At 43.7% G+C, this 22000-nt stretch overlaps 1 protein-coding gene across 1 annotated transcript in view; it reads left to right on the top strand.

Moving 5' to 3' along the window:
• BRCA2 (BRCA2, DNA repair associated) overlaps nucleotides 1-22000 on the top strand; it is a 59949-nt gene that overhangs the window by 29504 nt on the left and 8445 nt on the right. Inside the window, 12 exon segments of the mRNA XM_023520613.1 lie at nucleotides 551-620; nucleotides 3682-4112; nucleotides 4540-4721; nucleotides 5743-5930; nucleotides 8709-8879; nucleotides 9287-9641; nucleotides 12923-13078; nucleotides 13185-13329; nucleotides 14616-14737; nucleotides 16881-17079; nucleotides 17313-17476; nucleotides 17564-17702. Coding sequence (XP_023376381.1) covers nucleotides 551-620; nucleotides 3682-4112; nucleotides 4540-4721; nucleotides 5743-5930; nucleotides 8709-8879; nucleotides 9287-9641; nucleotides 12923-13078; nucleotides 13185-13329; nucleotides 14616-14737; nucleotides 16881-17079; nucleotides 17313-17476; nucleotides 17564-17702 — 2322 coding nt within the window.

Here is a 22000-nt window from a genome sequence, read left to right as displayed (position 1 = left end):
AACGGTGTCAGTACAGAACCATATTGTACCTTCGTTGTTTTAAAATGTATCCAGACATCCTACTGAGCATGCAAAGATTGTCCTCATTCTTTTTATGGTTGCATAAGACTCGATCATGTGGCTCTATCACTGCATTCTTTTTTTTTCAACCAATCACCTATTAACAGACTAGTTGAAGGTATAAGTTACATACTGAGAATAAATAATATCAAAAATTTAGCTTGTAAACCTTTATAAGACTAAGTCTTAAATTTGATATTTGCATTGGCAGTGAGCTAACACTTTGGAGTTATTAACATCGGCTGACTAAATTTATACTGATTTATGTTTGCCTTGTGAGTTATGTGGTATATAGTCTATCAAATTATGAATTAAATATTTCTTCTGATAGTTACCTACTGAGCATTCATTGCATGCATTGAAAATTTTAAGGTCTATAACCGTCTTAATTTTTTGTGTAAATTTTTACAATAATGTATGATAAGCAGACATAAGAAATAAAATCTCCCATTAGACTTTCATTAATACATAATGTAAAATATTTTTCTAGGCACAATAAATGATAGAAGATTGTTTATGCATCACGTTTCTTTAGAGCCAATTACCTGTGCACCCTTTTGGTAAGACATGTTTAAATTTTTTAAATTCTACTAATATAGTGTAGGACAAGTATGGGTTTTTTTAAATAAATATTTCTAAAAATAATGGCATTAATATGCAATAAGGGGTTAACACATCCCTTTTTTGAAAGCCTGTGTCAAGATTAAATAATTCTATACTTTGGTAGTACTTCATTGTGCTGTTGATATTATTATCTCACTTTTTAGAGTCATAACTAACAACTCTGTAAAGTGGACAACAAGATTTTATTCCAGTTTTTGGATGAGGTACTGAGGTTGAGGGGCATTAAGAAATTACTCAAAAACAATTAAGAAAAAGATGGCATATATGGAAAAGATGGTTTTATCTCTCCTCCCTCTCAAAGCTCTACTAAAATTACTAAGAGAATTTTTTAATGTATAAATCCACAAGGACAAAGGTCAGAAAAAACAACAAAACTTTGGAAGCCAAAAGTGTGAAAGACATAAAAAGCCAAGACCTGACATGAGAGCAGAGACACTGCTCTGCTTTCGCTGGAGAGCCTGAGAGAGGCACGCTGGCAGCAAGTGCTTCTGGCCTCAGGGTAGAAAACAGGAAGATTAGCTGAAATCTGTTTAAGAAACATCCATATCCCCTCCCCCACTGCAGACTGACAGTTCTCTCTTACAGAAGCTTATTCTCAGAAGGTGAATTGGAGGGATTCTGAATTGGGGGTGGGACGGGGGAGGGGACTGAAAACAGGGTTACTGTTGAGCAGTGAGACCCCTTAGCCTCCTTTCCACCGTTGGCTTCCAAACACTGGGGGCCAGACCTCTAGGCAGAAGACTGGAAGATTTTTTTCTGAGGAATATAACCATCCCTGTACAAAAAAAATAAAAATACTTTCAGTTGGGGTCCTCAAATCCAACAGCACAGCCAAACGACCAGACAACAAGGCCAACAGCTGACCAGCCCACCAGCTCCCAGCCAGCTGTTCAGTGCTTACCCTTAACTAAGGACAGTCAAGAGTCACTCACCATTGGAAGGACGCCTCTGTGAAAGAGTGTCGGGAGTACAAAAACCAAAGCAAAAAAGAGAGAGAGAAAGGAACTTAAAAGGACTAGACCTTGCAAGGAGAAGAAAACTTCAGAAAAACCTTAAATGTTCTCAGGAAAGAGAACATATTGCATTCTTACGAACAAGTTGCTATACAAAAGAGCTCTTAGAAATTAGAGCTACCATGGCCCAAATGGCGCAGCACAAGCAATAGAAGGTCAAAGCTGGGAACGCTCCCTGACTATGGAACAGAAGGAAAGAGATGGAAAAGGACTGAAGAGAACTAGAAAAGTCCTGTGGGTCTGACGTCTGAAAATCTGGAGTTTGAGAAAGAAGGAACAGGAGAAATGAGAAATTTTCAAAGAAAGAATATTAGGTATTTTATCAGTTTTGAAAGACACATTTTCTCGATTATAAGGCCCTGAGTGAGTGAATAGAAATGACCTCTGTAAGGAGCAGCCTTGTGAAATTTTACACTGGGAGCAAAGAGGAACCTTAAATTTTCCACAAGGCAAAGAAAATTAGGTTTTAAAGAAAGTTTCAAGAGTCCTAATGGTATAAACCGTCTCGTGATGAACAGTGGAAGCCTGAGGTTGCAGGTTCTGTGATGGGCCTCGCAGAGTCACGCCTTGACATTCCTAGGGAAGTGATTTCCAACCCAGAATCCTGTCCTTGACCAAAATACCAAGTAAGTGTGAAGGTAGACATTTTTCAGATGCCAGTTACCAAAAGGTTTGTCTCTATAGCACTTACTCCCATGTCATGTATTTATTTGTGTTCCTCTGTGAGAAGTAAACTCTACGATTTTGTTTTGTTCATTGCTGTGTCCCCCAGCCAAAGCAGCTCCTAGCACATGGCAGGAACTCATTGCGTATTTGATAAGTAAATGAATGGGTAACTAAATAAGTTCCAGGGATTCAGAGCTGGATAAAAAGTATGAGGTTTTCAACAAGACATCAAATATTAGGAAGAACAACTATGTTACAGAAGGTGATAAATTTTGTTTTGAACGTGCTGAGTTTGGGATGGGTAGGGGATGGGATATCAGGTGTTCTGTGCAGTTCCAAGTGTGGGAACAGCACCTGGGGAAAGTCGGGCATGAAGACACAGGTGAATATTTTTATTGTTGAGTGCTGATGATTTAAGCCATGGAAATGACTCACCTGACCCAGGAAAGTGTCTAGGAAAGAAATCTAACTTTGGAGACAGAAATATTTTTAAGTATCAGAAAAAAGAAAATCCAGCCAAAAAAAGGCAGGAAGGAAGGGAATAGTGGGACATTCATGGTATCAATATTAGTGGTGAGAATTTAAGAAGAGAAAAGTCAGCTGTCACAGTTGTCAGGTCAAGTAGAACGAATGTACACATGAAGCAATATTTTTTTTTTTTTTTTTTTTTGCATCTGGGAGGTAATTAGCAACCTCATTGAGAACAATTTCTATGGTAATTGGGAGAAGAGAGTTCAGTGAGTGGATGTGGAGGGAGCGGAAATGGCTCCCTCAGATGACCCATTCAGGAGGGGGCCCTGCAGGGTAAGGAACATAGAGTATCAGCTTGAGGGCGAGATAAGGCAGAGGGCAGGGTTTCAAGGGTGGGCAAGGCTTTCTGGCTAAAGTAAAAAGAGTGCTAAAAAAAGAAAAAAACGGTTTAGAAGGTAATTGGAAAGGAAGGAGGTAGAGTATGATAGAATGGGGCTCCCCAGAAGACTGAGCTGTTAGCGGGGGTCGGGGTGCAGGCGAAGCTGTTAGACTGCTGTCTCTGGAGGAAGGGGGTAGGTGAAGAGACAGACAAGGATCTGGCTGTCACAGCCTCTTCTGTTAAGGGGAGTAGGTGAAGTCAGAGCTGGGGACTGGTGTGTCAGAAGTCTCGATAGACTTGAAACCTGTGTCATTGTTTAGGAAGGCAGCCATGACGAAATGCGAAACAGTAACCTGAGCAGCATCACCATGTAGCAATCGAGGGTCTCCCCAAAACATGCAGAGTCCATATCACCTATGTGAGCGTACATTTACTGGTAAATAATCAAATGTTTTCTCCCTATTTCAGCACAAGTAAGGAACGGCGAGAGACTCACACTCCACACTTTACAGCTCCTGGTCAAGAATTTCTATCTAAATCTCATTTTTATGAACACCTGACTGTGGAGAAATCTTCAAGCAATGTATCAGTTTCGAGGCAGGCATTTTGTAAGGTCCCTGCCACAAGAAATGAAAAAAGACACTCGATTACTACAGGCAAACAGATGAAAGTCTTTGTCCCGCCTTTTAAGACGAAATCACATGTTCACGAAGATGAACAGTGTGTTAGCAGCTGTACTACTTTGGAGGAATGCAAACAAAAACAAAAACACATAGGCAAACACAACTCTGGTGTTAGTGAAAATAATATTGATGACAGTGAAATCTGTCAGCCTAACAAAGATAACGCCAGTCAAGCAGCAACCATAATGTCCACAAAGTGTGAAGAACCACCTTTAGGTATTGTGTGGAAATTTGTGTTGAAATATTTTTGCCTGTCAGATATTTTGCATATTAAATAATGCCTTGGGATTTTACTCTTTTGTGATTAATAGTTTTAAAACCTTTAATGTTTTAGATTTTTCTAAGTCCAAAGATTAGGTTTAAATTATTCTGATGTTTTCTTTAAAAAAGTAACTATTTGTGGACTCTGCCTTAAGAAAAGCTAGGACTGCTCTCATATATTTTTTATCAGGCTACTAATTTTCTTTTAAATTTGAAATAAAAATAATAGATCTATTTCTGTTCTTTACAAATTGAAACTTTTTTCATCCTTGAAGATTTAAAATTAAAGCAAATGATATATATGATTTTATAAAATGAGGGTTGTGCTTTTTAAATTTTTATAGTTAATGTTATTTTTCACTAATTGTTTATTCCTTAATAGATTTAATTCCAAGTCTTCAGAATGCCAGAGACATGCAGGATATGCGGATTAAAAAGAAGCACGGGCAGCGCGTCTGTCCCCAGCCAGGCAGTCTGTCCCTCGCCAGGGCGTCCGGCATGCCCCGAGTCCCCTTGCGAGCAGCAGTGGGAGGCTGCCCACCCTCGGCATGTCCTCCTGAACAGGTAGCTTTGTCTGTGGCGCTGGTAGCTTCCATCGCAGAGTGTAAATTTATTTATTAACTATATCTCCAAACTGTTCTGTTTAAAGAGACAAATTTAAGAGGGAGGGGCGGGTGAAGGGAATCGTGTCCCAGTCGCCCCAGGGTGGCAGTGCCTCTGCTGCGGGTCCTGCCCGCAGCCTGGGCCTCAGATTCACCGTTTTGTCCCCCGCAAGCCATGCTCATTCTTTTGCTGCGAGCGCTCCCGCGGCTGGTACAGGAGAGTCAGAGCGACTTATTCGTGGCCCTGCACCCGCTGAAAGCCATTTGCGTTTTTCAAAGAGGATTCTGATTAAGCCAGTACTGTCCAACTGGCATCTTAGGCCGTGGGGAGGAGAGGATGGCGTTGGTAGTGTTAATGGGTGACCTTTTCTGAGAGTTCCCTGCGTGCTGGGCACTGTTCTGGCTCTGCAGCTGCGTGTTACCCATGCGGTCTCCCCAGCACCCCAGGAGAAAGGCGCGTTGTGCAGAGGAGGGGCTGAAGCACAGAGGTGACATCCTGCCCGAGGTCACTCACTCGCAGGAGAAGAGCAGTCCAGAGCAAGGAGTCTGACTCGACTCGGGTCTGAAGGAAGGAAAGGACTCAGGGTCAGGCACGCTGGGGTGCAGTGAGCACCTCGAAAGTAGGCCAGGCCTGTGTGGAAATGTGGCCCCTGGAGACCAGACTCCCAAACATTTTCCCTCCTCACTGTTCTTTTAAGTTTCTGAGCTGACAAGGTCATGAAACAGGACATTACCTCGTATCCCCGTGTGTCGGGACTGCAGGAGGCACGCACGAGGACGGGGCAGGGCACGAGGGCCCTTTAGCTCACGTTAAGATGCTGAGCTTCTGGGAGATAAACTAAACATTTTTATAGCGAAAACTTTAGTATTTAAATGAAAAATTGGGGGTAGATTCAGTTTTGGTTTATTATAATTGTTTTTCTATTATGCATGTTCTTTTTGTTTTTCCTTCATTACCAAATTTTTCTGTTTATTTTGTGCAGCTGTACATGTACGGCGTCTCTAAACACTGCGTAAAAATTAACAGCAAAAACGCAGAGTCTTTTCAGTTTCACGTTCAAGATTATTTTGGTAAGGAAAGTTTGCGGGCTGGAAAGGGAATCCAATTGGCTGACGGTGGCTGGCTTGTACCCTCCGATGATGGAAAGGCTGGAAAGGAAGAATTTTATAGGTACTCTATGCAAAAAGAGTTTGTGTTTCCATATATTCCATCATCCTTCTCTTCCTCACAAGTCCCTCTTTTTTCTCTTTCCTTATCACTCTTGAACTTAAAAAGTTGGCTGGGGATCAAATTTTTATACGTTGAATTATTTTAAGTTCATTATGCTTCGGTTGACATTCTGTTGAAATTTTTTAAATAGTGAGTTATGTGTCATTTAGGATTTAATGAATTGGTCTTTCTTAAATTGGGACATGTTTCTTATGCATTTACAAAAGAAAGACTGATAAGAACAGTTAAATTTGAGTCAGCCTGATTATAGGCCCACGTATACACTTACATTATAGTCTCTTCCATTGTGTATGTCAGTAAATATGAAATACAGATACTAAAAGTTAAGTGTAAATACTTAATATCAATAAAATATTCAGTATCAGCATATTGAATAATTAGTAAACTCCAGTGCCTTGAAACATCAGCAATTTAAAGCCTGTTACCTTTTAAGATCTGACATTTCACGTAAACATAATTGAAAAGTCTTGCTGACATTATCTCATGCCAGGGGCACGAGACGGGAAACCTGTCTGTCACGTGCGTATGTTTTAATACCTCTGTACATCTTTCCAAAATACATAGTTTTGGGGAATTGGCAAGACATTTTTAATTTTTTTATGTATTTTGTTATGTTTTTGGAATATTTTGAAACAGGAGTGTCATTTACATCTTATGCTTGGCTCACATCACACATATCTGCTATCAGTCTAGTTGGCAGAGTCTGGTAAACCTCCGTAGTGTTTTCTTGTGTGCGGTGAGCTGCATCATGTGGAGGTTAAGAGTGATTACCCTGCAATCACGTGGGCAGGGTTCACAGCATTTGACTGGATGCTCATGTTGTTTCTGGATCAGTCAGCAAATATGTATTGAGCACCTACTATGTGCCAGGATTCTTCTGGGTACTAAGGATAACAAAATAAAGTCTCGACCCTAAAATGTCATACATTCTAGTGGAGGGTTCTGGAGAGGGGAAAGGAAATTTTAAGAAGAAATAAGTTGTATTCGAAGGTGACAAACAGTATGAAGATAAAGCTGGGAAGGAGGTGGGGCAGCCGGACTGGGAGAAGTGCAGTGTGTGTTTTTTAATAGAGTAAGTAGTCCAGGCTTCCCTGAGCCTGTGACATGTGATCAGTGACCTGGAGGAGGTCAAGGGAGCAAGAGCATAGGACCGTCTGGGGACAACATGCCAGGCTCTCGGGGGAGCGTCCTTATCTGGGGAGCAAGAGTGTTGGGTGAGGCAGAGGTGGGGCCTCACGGGCCTCTGGGAGGACTCTGCTTTTATTCTGCGTGGTCAGTTTTCCTCAGAGTAAACCATTAGGCTGTAAAGCAGAGGGTGACATGGTTTGACTGACTTGGAAGCGCGACCCTGGTGACTTGTTGAGATCTGACTGTGGGGAGGGCAGGGGTGGGCGCCGAGAGCACCAAGGACACTCACAGAAACCCAGGTGCCACAAAGTTGCTGGGCCGAGGAGGTGCCATCGAGTTGGTGAAGAGCACCTGGGTTCAGGGTGTATTCTAGAGGTGGCACCGGTTGCTCAAGGAGCGAGTGTGGCATGTGGGGGACAGGAGAGTAAGGATGGCTCCAAAGACTGGTGTCAGCAGCTCGAGGGCAGTTTCTGTGCACTGAGAATTCAGGAGACCAGGACAGAAGGGCAATTGAGAGTTGCATTGGGGACATTAGAGGTTTGAGAGATGAGCAGACACACAAGAGGAGATGCTGAGTTGGCAGCTGGACTTGCAAGTCTGGCGGCGTCTGTGGGCAAAGTATGAGCCAGAGAAGTTAACCTGACAGTTGTCAGCATGTAGATGGAATAAAAGGCCATGAAACAGAGACTGAGAAAGAGCAGCTCGGAAGTTAAAAATGCACACCCCAGAGCGCAGCGCGTCCGCATCCAGGGGAGGTGCAGCTGCAGGAGCAGAATGACTGGCTTTGCGCGTGCTGCCAGCAGGAACAGCAAGACGAGGGCCGAGAGCTGAGCACGCAGAAGGCGTCACTAACCTCAGTAAAAATAACTCAGTGGAGAACGCAGTCCAAGGGGCGTGAGAAGAGGCACCAGAGAGAGCATGGTCACTCGGGCCCTGCCGGAGAGACACAAGCAGGGAAAGGCCACTGCATGAAGAAGGAAGTAGGCTGGACGATGCTAGTTACGTTGTGCTTGTTTGTTTTAAGGTAGAAAAACTACTTTTTACGCTGATGGAATAAAATAGGCAATGCAGGACGGGGACAAGATGTCGCCTAGGTCTGTGTCCCTGAATAGCCGAGAAGGGGCGGGGCATGTGTACAGGTGGCAGGAGAAGGCCAGGGGCGGGGGGCCGTCTGCCAGTAGCACTCCTGACGTGCAGGCTGGAGCTCCTCTGACTGCGGCTCTGTCCTTGGTCCTGAGAGCAACAGTGGGGAAGGAGCAGGGCTTTGAGATTTGAGCAGAGGGGGAGCACCGGGACTAGAGAGAGAAGTCCTCAGGGGATTTCTAAAATCAAACTGTTGAACAAGAAAAATCATCTCAAATATAATTATTTTAAATTAAAGGTTTCATTTTCCAGTTGAAGTAATTGTATTGACTAATACGTTAAGTGAATTTTTATATTTTGATACATGTCAAATCACTTTCTGAAATTATTTCTAAAACTTATTGAATGTTCTTGTATAGTAGTTTTTTGTAAAGAGTAGTCATGGCTATTGAATTCAATATGATCTTCTGTGGTTTTTATTATGTCATTCTATCCTCCTCTGCTCAGGGCACTGTGTGACACCCCTGGTGTGGACCCCAAGCTCATCTCTAGAGTTTGGGTCTACAATCACTATAGATGGATCATATGGAAACTGGCAGCCATGGAATTTGCCTTTCCCAAGGAATTTGCCAGCAGATGCCTAAATCCAGAGACAGTGCTGCTTCAGCTGAAACACAGGCAAGTTGAAAGCGCAACGTGGTGGGACCGTCCCTGCGGCACGGTTCCGACGTCAGCACAGCTTGTGGTTTCAGTGCCCTCAAGGTGCACGCGCCGGCCGTCGGTGACAGCTGCCGTCCCACTCAGTAGAGATCACATGCTAACACACCTCTCGCTTCCTCTACCCCCGTCTAACCTCTTGCCACATGAGAAGAATATGAATTACTAAGCGGATCCACTTTCTGGGGGTTTTGCTATTCAGTTCATACTTCAACAGTATAAAACTTAATGTATTGCTAGCTACCAAATTTTAAATTCTCTTCTGTCTCAGTATTTCTTCAGTAAAAGTATTAAATTTTTTTTTCAATTAGTCAGCAACTTTTTTTTACTATTAAGTTATACACGCGCATTTTTCTTTTTCTTTTTAGGTATGATATAGAAATTGACAGAAGCAGAAGATCGGCTATAAAAAAGATAATGGAAAGGGATGACACGGCTGCAAAAACACTTGTTCTCTGTGTTTCTGAAGTAATTCTGTCAAGTACACATCTATCCGAAACTCATAGCGGTAAAACCAGCGGCGCGGAAGCCAGCAAAGCGGCCGTCGTGGAACTGACAGATGGCTGGTACGCCATCAGGGCCCAGCTCGACCCTCCCCTGTCGGCGCTCCTGCAGACGGGCAGGCTGGGCGTCGGCCAGAAGGTTGTCACTCACGGAGCTGAACTGCTGGGCCCTCCCGAGGCCTGTTCCCCTGTGGAAGCCTCAGAAACTCTCATGTTGAAGGTGAGGTCCCTGAATGCCCGCGCTCGGGAAAACGCCAGTCGCCAGCTCAGCTGAGTTCCCGAGAGGTTTTATCTTCGGCATCTAAGTTTACTGATGCCTGTTACAGAGGCTCAATCTCTTGAGAATGTACTGACCATCCAGTGTATGTGGCAGGGTCTTCAGATGCATTTCTCAGAACTCATCCAGTTGTTAAGTGGCGCGTGACTGGAAGGCTGTGTCCCTCCAGAAAGGCAGTCCCTACTGCAGCCCTGCCCACCTTGTCCGTGGTCCCCAGAGGCAGCCACTTCAAGTGCCTGCGGCTATTCCTTTCGCTTACACTGCTACGTCCCCTTTTCTCCTCTGGTTCAGATGGTGACTGTGCACATCCTGCTAGGGGGCCGAGCGAGGCCTGCGCTCAGTGTTTACGTTGTAACCACTACGAAAAATGTTTTTGTAGCTCAGCCTTTAATATACTGTGATTACATTTCCTTTCTCTACAACTTATTGCTTTCCCTGGAGTTATTAACTGTATTGCTTTTTTGGTTTTTCTTAATTTTCTGTGTGCTTACCACCAACTCATGCCCACACGGGAGCTGTGTAAACTCATCACAGTTTGTGGAAATAGCTTTACCGGTTCCATTTCTTTTCCTCGAATCACCTTTGGACCTGTCCACATTCCTGCTTCATTCTGAAGCGGCTATTTTCTACGTGTGCTACAGTGTTATTCTGGAAATTATTTTCACCGCTTTCTGTATTAGAAGCCCTATTTTCTGGATATCCTATCGTTCTAGATTTATTCCTGAGTTTTAAGGACATGCCACCACAGAGGCTTCCTGAGAAAGGGAGCATGCAGCGTCTGTGACCCTGTCGTAGGTGGGCCAGGTGCGAGTTTGAGACTAACGTGGCCCTCCGGATCTGTGAGGACGTCTCCTCTGTCGTCCTTGCTTCTAGGGGGCTCCTGCTGAGTTCGGTGCCATTCCCTTCCCAGCCTTTCGCTGCAAGACTTGGTTTTAAGGTTGTTGTCTCCAGTATTCTGAAATTTCATAATAATGTCCTTTGAAGTCAGCCTTTTTAAAAAATCATTGTCCTGGGGACACAGTGGAACTCAATCTATATGTATTTCTTATTTTTTTATACATTTTTTTTTCTTTTTTTTTTTTTTTAGGCAAGGCAACCCTTGGTTGACCTCACAAATTGCTAGGACCTTGTCAGCTTATAGACGGGATCGGTCTTGTTCAGTGTGGCATGGCCGTAGACATCAGTCTATAAACGTGTCCTTCGTTGAGTTCCTGGAAATTTCCTGGAAGTTGTTCTTTGATAATTTTTTCCCTTCTATTATCCCTCTTCTTTTTTTCGAACTCTTGATATTTGGGCACTGGGCCTCTTAGGTCATCCTCTGATGGGCTTGTTTTTTTCTCCTGTATTCTGTTTTGTTGTCTTTTTCCCCTACTAGTTCTTAATCTTACCATCTAATCCCTACAGCGAATTTGTGCCTATTGGCATAATTTTCAGTTTTCAGGAGACCTTTATCATCCCCTAAATGGCAGGGATGATATTTTTATGACATCAGGTTCTCATTTCATAGGTATAGTATCTTATCATCTTTCTGAAGTTATTGATGAATATTTTGTTTTATTTTAGTGTTTTCTGCCCCTTGCATTTTCTTTCCTATGAGAAGCTCCTTTTTCGTTTCTTTGGGTGTTTCAGGTTGGGGACTTTATTCAGCTGGCGTATGAGGCGGGCTTGTCACCTTGCAGGGTGCTAAGTGGGGAATGTAATTTTCTCTTAGGCACCCCGCACATACCGGTGACTGCTTGGAGAGCTGAGCAGAGGAAGCAGACTCGCAGGGGACTCCTTTCAGCATGAGGGTTCCCATAAAGCATCTCACCCCACCCAGCTGCCTCCGCTGGCGTTCCAGAGTCCAGGATTGGGTGGTTCAGCCCCCCGATAGAGTAAACCATCCCAGGTTCCTTTTGGTGTTAGGGAAGGACAGTCGCCTGGTTGCTTGGTATCTGAGGTCCTGGTCATCCTCATCAGAATCTCAGCTCTTCCCCCCATTTTCAGCCGTACCTCCTGCTCCTGCCTACAAAGCTACCTGGGTGATTCCTTTAAATTATTTTGTTTCTTGCTGGCTCCACACAAGTTTGCTAGCTGGAACCTTGGAGAGGTTGTGGAATTTTCCTTGTGCTTTAGTTCCATCACCTGTAGAGTGGGAGAGAAGCCTTAGGGTTGTCGTGAAGCCTGATGTGACTATATCTAGAGCACTGACTGTGCCAGGCACTACCGCAAGCACCCCGTGACTGTTTGCTGTTTTGATAGACTGTAGTCATTCTTGAGCTGCTTTGTCATCTATCACTTGTCCAACAGATATTTAGCTTCCAAAATTTTGATAATATCTCATCTACTGTCCTCTCTAGTTCTCTTTGTCTCTGTGTTTTGAGGGAACCTACGTAACTAAGTATATTTTAACCCATCATGTTTAAATCAAAGTCTCTTGTATTCATTTCCGAGCACAGGCATACCTCAGACACACTGCGGGTTTGGTTCTAGCCCACCTCAGTGGGGAAGAGCGCGATAAAGTGAGTTGCACGGATTTTCAGTTCCCCGGTGCATATAAAGTTGTCTTCCACTGTACTGTGGTCTGTTAAGTGTGCAATAGCATCATGTTAAAAAAATGTACATGCCTTAATTTAAAAACACTGTTTCTAAAAAGTGTTTGCTGTTATCTCTGCCTCCAGCAAGCCAGTCTCTTTGCTGGTGGAGGGTCTTGACTCAACGCTGACGGCTGCCGCTGATCAGGGTGATGGCTGCTGGTGGCTGGGGTGGCTGTGGCAATTTCTTAAAATAAGACATCAGTGAGGTTTGCCTCATAGATTGACTCTTCCGTTCACAAAGGATTTCTCAAAGATCACTGATTACAGATCGCCATAACAAATATAATAATAATGGAGAATTTCCAAAATGTGACTGAGATACAAAGCAAGCAAATGCTGTTAGAAAAACGGCACCAAGAGACATGCTTGATTCAGGGTTGACAGAGACCTTCAGTGTGCAAAATGTACAATGTCTGTGCGGTAGTACAGTATGCCTGTAGCAACGTTAACGTAATGTTTAGACTTTATAGCAATATAAGCAGTTTTTTGAGATGCTACATTTTGAAAGTATTTTTTTTTTAGTTTTATCCTTATTCACTGTGAGTATTTTTAAAGTGGTCCTAAATGAATGAAACTCTCATGAAATCTACAGTAGAACTGAACGTGTTGACTTCACTTGTAAACTGACGTGTCCCTTCATTTGTCCAGATTTCTGCCAACAGCACACGGCCTGCATGCTGGGACGCCAAGCTTGGGTTCTGTACGGACCCCAGACCTTTTCCTGTCCCCTTGTCATCACTTTTCAGTGACGGAGGAAACACTGCTTGTGTCGACGTGGTTATCCAAAGAGCGTACCCTGTCCAGGTATGACGTGGTCCTGAAATGGACTCTGTAATTCCGTCTCTTGAGACAGTTCATTTGAATGATCCTTCCTGCCGTGTCTTTCTTTCCATTTGACGCATTATGACAGTGGGTGGAGAAGACTTCGTCTGGATTATACATATTTCGCAATGAAAGAGAAGAAGAAAAGGAAGCAGCAAAATATGCAGAGACCCAACAAAGGAAACTGGAAGCCTTATTCACTAAAATTCAGGCAGAATTTGAAGAGCAGGAAGGTAAAATGAGTTGTATATTACAAGTGTTTTTTTATGAAAACAAATTTTTTCAATTAGAAGTTTTGAAAGCTTCTTATTTAACTTTTATCGTTGGGTGAATTATATTTTGAGTAATAGATTTCTTTTTTCTAATTCTGCATCTGAATTTTTTGTTGTTTTTTTTTTAAATATTATGACGTAAATATACAGATAAGCATTGACCTGACCCCAAATTATTACATCTTTATTCAACACACTGAGCTTTTAGATTCTTGTAATTATCTTAGGCAATAAAACATTACGCACCCACAGCACTTTGCAGAAGTCTTAAGTAAACTCCTTAAGCTTCAGTACTAAAGTATTTATAGTATCCTTTTTTGATTCTAGTAGCGAGGGAAAGAACTATCAAATTATTTTTTCCTAGACAAATACTGTTATGATAGCACTCATAAAAAACAGAGAGTAAAAGGGTGGTTACCAGGGCATAGGGCGGGGGATGAGATCGATGCTATTTAAGGTAGGAAATAAGCCATAGAGATCTGATGTGCAGTATAGTGAATACAGACAACAATGTTGTACTGTAATTATGCAATGACATAAATATCAACGGCAAATGTATCAACAGAACATGTTGAACACCTTAAATCTACACAGTGCCACATGTCAAATATAGTCAATTAAAAAAAAAGAAAAACACTCAAAACATTATTTTCCCCTAAGCCCTTTGTCATTCTCTTTCTTCAGTTTCCTTATGTACACTGTATAACTTATGCATTTTTTGTTTTTGCAGTTGTTGGGTTTTATGTTATTATGCTTGGAGCTAGAACCTGTTTTCCTTGTGGCATCAATTTTAATGATAAAAATCATAGGTGGTTTTCTTTTTTGCTTAAAGGACACAAAATTTACTTTTTTATCCACCTTTTTTATTGCTGAAAATTTTATATTCTCCTGCATTTCTTCATGATTTTCTATATTATTTAACTTCACATTCTATATAAATCTGCATAAAAATTGGACTCTCAAAACTTGATTTACTTCGTTATCACTAGCTCATGCTGTTAATTATTAAATGAATCATAAATCATTTACTTAATTTACATATTAATTAAGTAAACTCTGTGTGACAATTTTTTAAAGCATGAGTATACTTTAAAAGCATAACTTCCACATTTTCCTAGAAAACTTTTGGCAGGTACATGATTTCTTACTTTTTAACCCTGCTTCTTTGGGTGTTTTTTGCTCATTTGTCTAGTTTGCAGAATTGTTAACTCTGCCGTTTAGCTAATGAGTGATGCTTTTTTCCCTAGAAAATATAAGCAGACAGTGTCTGCCGTCGCGCGCTCTAACCAGACAGCAAGTCCGTGCCCTGCAGGATGGTGCCGAGCTCTATGAAGCCGTGAGGGCCGCGCCAGACCCCGCTTACCTGGAGGTGAGAGGTGGAGGGGGCGTACAGTGAGCCTTGGTCTGCGTCTGTCACAGGGGGAGTGGTGGTCCCTCTCTGGCATCATAGGAAGCACTATGCTAAATGCTGTGTTTCTCACAGGGAGTGTGTGTGCGGGGTCCTCAGTGACGTGCCAAACCACAGTGGTGCGTTTTCAATTCTGTACCAAAGAAAAGATACGGTTAAATAATTTATACAGTAAATAAAAGTGGCTTAAAATGCAGGCAAAACGTGTTTACTTAAGATAAAAGCAGTGTTTTAGGTCCGATGTTCTCAGTCTGATGTTTCATAATCCTCTATCACAGGCCCTTAGGCGGAGAAGTTCCAGAAGCACTAAACGGTGTTAGAAATGCCATAGGCATTAGGATCATGGTCCTGCCGTTTACTAGCCACACAAATTTGGCATAAAATAGCTATAAAATGGTCATAAAATAAAGTTGTTTTAGGATCAAATTAGATAATGTATATAAAAGTGAACTATTATAAAATTTCATATAAATGTCAATTACTGTTATTAGAACATCATTTCATATAGTCAGGTAAGCTACTTCCTAAATTTTTAGACACCCAGGTATGTAATTAATGCAAATTCTAGATTAGTTTGCTAGATAGGGAAGAGAGATGGGAAATGTTAGGAAAACCGCTGTTTATCGATTAACTTCATTTGGTGACAATAAATCTTCTATATAGCCTTAATCTTCTTAAACAGCAGGACCACGAGATAAGCAGCTAGGAGAGTGGGCAGTGTGCGCTGAGCGGAACCCCGGCTCCCGGCAGTGCAGCCCGGGTGCTCCCCGCAGGATGCGAGGCCAGCATGAGGCCACAAGCACAGCCGCTGCGTTCTGAGAGCCAGGGCACCGCCCTCCTTCCGAGAAGCCATTTGCCTCTGACTCGTGTTAGTACTTATGCTGAGGCTCGTGCGTCATGTGTCATTGTGAAGATAGTTTTAATTTCATCCACAAACCTTAACCAAGTATCTGTTAGTCTGGAGTCCTGTTATAGAATGGACTTAAAAGGAGGAAGTGAGGTGGCAGTAAGGCAGAGAGCTAGAGGACTAAGCTCAAGACCTGGCCTTGCCACTCTGAGTTTGTCTCCTAGGCTTCCTGTCCACCTGCTGTCAAGGGAAGGCCTTAGAGCGGCATATCACTAAGGTTCTGGTTTTACATGGCTCCATGAGATTTCACTGGGATAAAGTTATCATTGTAATTCTTGGAGGGAATAGTAACCATCAGTTTCTAAAATACCCTGTCAAAGGGTTTGTTTTGAGTGACAGCGTGGAATGTTTTGGGACTTTGGAAGTCACGTGGTTTTCTTAGATTCATGTTTAAACTCTGTCTACATTTTTAGAAGACCTCAGGGTACAGAGCTCCGAGTCTCCCTCTTGGCGGACGTTAGGATGTTAAGGTTTGTGAAGCAGCAGCAGACTCGTTAGTGTGTTCAGTGTCGGGTTCCATCTTCTACTTTATTTTGTTCTATTTTTGTTCATCCATTCATTCATTCATTCATTTGTTCATTTTTGTTACACTGGGCTGAGAGTCCCAAGACAGCAGTTTGGTGAAATATGGGAGAGAAGCGTGGAGGCACATATCTGTGTTAAATTGTATCTACCGTTCCAGAGAGTTAATGAAATTATACTAAAGGGCTAAGAATGAGGGCTGTGGAGCTCGCTCCTCCACACGTGCCTCCGCGAGTTAGTTATGCTCTGTGCCTCAGTTTCATCATCTGTAACGTGGAAACAACAGTGTCTTCCTCAGAGGGTCACTGTAAGGATGAAATTAATTAATGCCTTTACGACACATAGACCCATTTCTCAGATGTAGTGAACTCTCAGCTGTTAGCCATTTATGTCATCGATGTTGATGGTTGTGATTACTGGAGAACATCTGTAAGTAGGGGGCAGTTTTGGCCCTACAGAAATTTGTCACAAAGATTAGTAAACAGTTTAAGGCACTTGAAAATATTTTTATGTGATAAGCTGAGTTAATCATTAATCTCAATTTTATATTGTCACTCAACTCTGTTGTATTTTATCCGCGTTTAAGAGATTCACTTACAGTAGATGGTGTTTTGTGTTTGCTTTGTTTGCTTTTCATTCCAACATTATCTGCCTTCATATATTAAATGATCACAGAGTTATTTTAGTGAAGAGCAGTTGAGAGCCTTGAATAATCACAGACAGATGTTGAATGATAAGAAGCAAGCACAGATCCAGCTGGAATTCAGGAAGGCTGTGGAATCTGCTGAGCAAGGGGACCAGGTGTCATCAAGGGACGTTACAACTATGTGGAAGCTGCGAATAATCAGCTATGAGAAAAAAGGAAAAGATTCAAGTATGTAAATTTTTTTTATCAGTTTTAACTTAAAGTATTATTCATAAAATGATTTCAAATGCTAGATAAAGTGTAAAGTTAGTGTATATCAGAGGAGCAAAAATGGGTTACCAGCGTCCACAAAATGATGGTATCATCCTCAGATCTCAGTTGTTATCAGTGCCCATTTTTAAACAAGAATGTTAATGATAATCACTTCTTCCATTGTGTCTTTTTCCTCTTTATTCAAATAGTTATACTGAGTATCTGGCGTCCATCATCGGATTTATATTCCCTGTTAAGAGAGGGACAGAGATACAGAATCTATCATCTCGCAACATCAAAACCTAAAAATAAATCTGGACGAGCTAACCTGCAGTTAACAGCGACAAAACGGACTCAGTATCAACAACTGCCGGTACGCACTTTCCATTATGATTTTTTTGTTTTGATAAATGCATAACTAGTCAATAGGATCGACATATACTGAATTTTTTTCTTGTAGGCTTCAGATGGAATCCTGGTCCAAGTTTACCAGCCAAGGCGGCCCCTTCCCTTCCCCCAGCTCTCGAATCCAGACTTCCAGCCGCCCTGTGCTGAGGTGGACCTGATAGGATTTGTTATTTCTGTTGTGAGGAAAATAGGTAATGTACAGCATATTTAATTGTGTCTTTTTATCGATGCTGCGGAAAAACATCATCTTTTAAATTTTGTCTTCCCTATGATTAATTGGAGCTACAAATCGGCAAATTTGGCAGTGCTTTTGAAAGTTGGCCTGTTTTAATCTCAGATTCTTAATGAAAAGCAATTCCGCAGTGCTACGGAAAGGAATGTGTGTCCCGCTCTGTGCTACTTAACTGTAAAGCAGCGGTAGGAGATGTTTTGCAGCATTTTAGTGACAACTAGGCGGATCATTATCTTCCCCATCATGGTCAGCCGAGGAGTCAAGCTCCACCTCCAGCTTCAGGGTCTGGTCTGCTCTTTTTCCTTTGTAGTAGCCCTCATTGTCCCCAGTAACATCTCTAAATGTGCTAAAGCCTGTTTTTTTCAATATGGCTACTCCCATGTTTTTGTGGTTAGTGTTGGTTTGCATTCTTTTATTTTTAACCTGTCAAAGTGTTCATATTTAAAGTCTGTTTCTGGGAGATGGTATGGCTGGGTCTTGCTTCCTTCTCGCACCTGACCGTCTCTGTCTTTTAACCGGTTTGTTTAACCTGATCACCTTTAATGTGATTCTTGATAAGGCTGGATTAAAATGCACCACCTTACTGTTTTCTGTTTGTCCCATCAGTTCCTCGTGCGGGAGGACAATTCTCGTGATGTTTCTACCTATTTGGTGGCGCCTGCTGTCCCCTCCGTCTCTTCATGAATGTCTGTAGAGCAGGGAGGCCCGGAAGGACTGAGGGCAGATTTGTCTCCCAACCAGAAAATCTGATCTCTTTTTCTTTGAGTTTTTGTTTATGTTTTTATTTTTTAGGTTTCACATGTGAGATCATCTGGTATTTGTCTCTCTCTGTCTGACTCATTTCACATAGCACAATGCCATTGAGGTCCATCCATGTCATTGCAAAAGGCAGGATTTCGTCTTTCTTTATGGGTGAGCAGTATTCCTGTGTTTATACCACATCTTTATTCGTTTGTCTGTCGATGGGCGCTTAGGCTGTCTCCATGTCTTCGCCATGTGAAGAATGCTGCAGTGAACATGGCCGTGCAGGTCTCTCTTCCAGATAGTGATTCCATTTCCTTCAGCTACATAGCCAGCAGTGGAGAGATTGGATCATATAGTAGTTCTATTTTTAATTTTTTGAGGAACAAATAATTTTAAATAACAATGAAAATCCATTTCTCTCCAGTCCCTTCACTCTGTCCTTCCCAAGGAAAGACTTATTTCATTGGTGAACGTGGGGAATAGGTCATCCATGTTTGTCTTGGGCTCCCTTAGGCTCTCCCTGGAGCCTGTGACCCCCACGTGCATGTTCCTTCCCCCTCCAGCTAGCGAAGTGGCCCGCCAGAGTGGCACCCTGCGCCGCGGAGAGAGGGGGGAGGCTTTCGTTGTTTAGTCTTCGATCGAGCCGCAGTCTCCAGTCCTGCTCCACCAGCAGACACAGTGGGTAGTTGACACTCTGTCTGGTGTCTCTTTTTCTCCTTTGGTTCACAGTTATCATTCCTCAAAACCCTAAGAGTAGGGGAGGGAGAAGAATTTTATGCAATAAGGTTAAATAAATTCAGAGGTGAAGGGGACAGTCATGGAAACCTAGGCCGGAAGCAAAGGTCACCCACCGCATCCGTGGGGTGAGGCTGGCACATTTGGACACTCCCAGCATCTCAGCCGCAGTCGTCTGTGTTCATATTTAATTCCTTAGACATGACATTGCAGTTCTGTTCACAAAGCCACTCTCTCGTCTCCCTGAGTATTGTGAAGTGTCACAGACCAGCTGAGGTCCCAGTTGAAGGACAAAGCCTTCCATTGATTATTTTGTGCCAGGCACCCCAGTCGCCTCTCCTTGCAGTCTGCCACCCCGTCCCACTTCAGCTGCATTGACACCTCCCTTGCTGTTCCGAGCCTGCCCAGCTCCCTCTCATCGCAGCCTTCACACTCACTGTCCGCCTCCCAAAACCTTGTCCCCACTCAGCCGCATGGCCGGCTCCCGCAGCTCCTTCAAGTCTGGTCGGATGCAACCTCACAGTGGCCTTCCCTGACCACCACTGAGAGCAGCACGCCCTCATCTCCCAGCCTGGCTGTAGAGTCCCCATCGCACTCAGCAGTGCCTGACATTGCGAACTGCGCCGTTTCTGTCCCACTCCAGGCTGTGAGCTCGGGAAGGGCAGGGACTTGCTTGCTGCTGTGTCCTCAGGTTCTAGAACAGGGCCTGGTACAGCGCAGGCCACAAATACTGGGTGGGTTCCTTGTTATCAGCTGCCCTGACGTGGTTTCCACCTGCCTTGGTTCTCTGGCTAAGGTTTATTGTCGATCTTTTTTTGGGGAAGGCCTCGTGGGCGCCATATCCCACGAGTCCCTCACAGTTTGCCACGTGGGCCTGTTTCCTGGCTCTGAGACCGAAGGCATGATACTGCGGAATCACTGGAATCATGCTTTCTTTCCTTCCCTCAGAACTTGGTAGAAATTGCTCTGTTGGCATCGAACAGTCTGGGACTGGCCTGTTGTTTCCCCCATTTAGGAGATTTTCTTTTCGTGTCTGGATGGCTGAGGATACCTTGTCGTGCAGCCCGGAGCTGCACTGAGCTGCGTCTGGGTGTGAGCACTGCGTGCGCCTCTCCGGGGCACAGCGCTCACTGGATCTGCGGACTCGGTGCTTCCTCGTTTCGGAGGGAGCTGTAATTTCTTTGTATGTGCCATCCCATTTATGAAGAGTATAATTAGTCTCATGTTGGATTATTTTTATCTCTTCTCTGGTTGCTTCTGTGTATCTTTTTCATCTTCATTCATCATTATTATGCCCAGTCTCTTTGTCAGTCATTTTATTTTCTGCGACGTGTTCTATTTCTTGCTATTTCTGATGTGTGTATCTACCCCACTGTGATCACATACCGGGGTCCTCAGTTCATTTCTTTGCTCCTGCAGCCCCATCATCTTACAGGGCCATTTATCATCCCATAGTCGAGCCTTTATGTCAGTGCACCTTCTTCTTAAGTTTAGTAGCTGAATCTGTCTTGAAGACTTTGGGAATTCTTCTGTTCACTTGTAGTTTTGTTTTCTTATGGGCTGTGCTCTTCTCTCCTTCATTTTAACGGGTTTTGTGGGGCTGTTTTGGTGCTTTGTGGGTTTTTGACTGTGGTGTCTTAACACCCTGCGCTGTTTCCATAGCGTCTCATTCGTCTCGGTCACACCTGGGCGCCTCTTCTCCACACCTTCTATGTTGTCATAGGCGGCGGTAACTTGCATCTATCTACTCAGTATTTACCGAATGGCTGTCACGTGCCAGACACTGTTGGGAGTGCTGGATGTGCAGTAGTGAACAAAACAGGCAAAACATGGAGTTTGTGTGGCAGGGGAGAGATCACCAACAACATAAGCAAGTAGCATTTGCACTTTTGTTTGTAATTGCTAACAAAAAACAAATAGGGAGTGGCAGGCAGTGTGCGGGGAAGGGAGATTAGGAAAGACCTCGCTGCGCAGTTGACATCTGAGTGAGGCTTGAAGGACTGGAGGGAGGTGGCGTCTGGACATCTGGGGAGGAGCACTCCAGGCCAAAGGAAGGAGGCGCCTGAGGCCGTGGTACATCAGGCTCGCCTGCCCGCCCGGTGCCTTTGAGCAGTGCCCAAGGCAGTGAGCGAGTTTTACGCAACAGCAGGCAGAGGCACTGAGGACCAGGGCACGTGGTGGTCCTTGCACAGACTGTCACTCTCCCCGAGAGTGATGGGAGGGGTGACACCTCTGACTAGGTTCTCGAGGGTTCATCAGGCTGCTGTTGAGAACAGACAGTAGGGGCATGAAGGTACAAACAGGGAAGCAGCTGGAGGCTCTTACAAGGATGTAGGCAAGAGATGCTGGTGGTTTGGACCAGAGGGCAGCCCTGCAGTGGTCAGAAGTGGTCAGGTTCTGCTTGTATTTTGAAGGTAGGGGGATGATGTGGGGTGGAGACAAGGGTCAAGACGTCAGTGCTGGCGTCTGGTCTAAGCACATGGGAGACCGAGTTTCCACGTGCTGAGAGGGGAGACTGCGAGGAGACAGGTCAGGGGTCAGGAGCTCAGTTTGCAGTTAAGTTTAGGTGCTTAATCTAAGTGACATCCCCCGACAGTTGGCTACAGGAGACTGCCCAGAGGACAGTCTGGGCTGAAGTCAGCATCCGGCTGGTGTATAAAGCTCTGCGACTGGCCAGGGACTCTAGGGGTGTGAGACTAGACAGAGAAGGGCCTCGTGCACTCCCGCCCGGAGGCAGAGATGGAGAGCGGCCACCTCCAGAAACGGGAGTGGGAGCAG

This window comes from Pteropus vampyrus, unplaced genomic scaffold (assembly GCF_000151845.1).
Source record: "Pteropus vampyrus isolate Shadow unplaced genomic scaffold, Pvam_2.0 Scaffold272, whole genome shotgun sequence".
NCBI lineage: Eukaryota > Metazoa > Chordata > Mammalia > Chiroptera > Pteropodidae > Pteropus > Pteropus vampyrus.
Note: the sequence above shows the minus strand (reverse complement) of the source record. Positions and strands in the feature narration are given on the sequence as shown.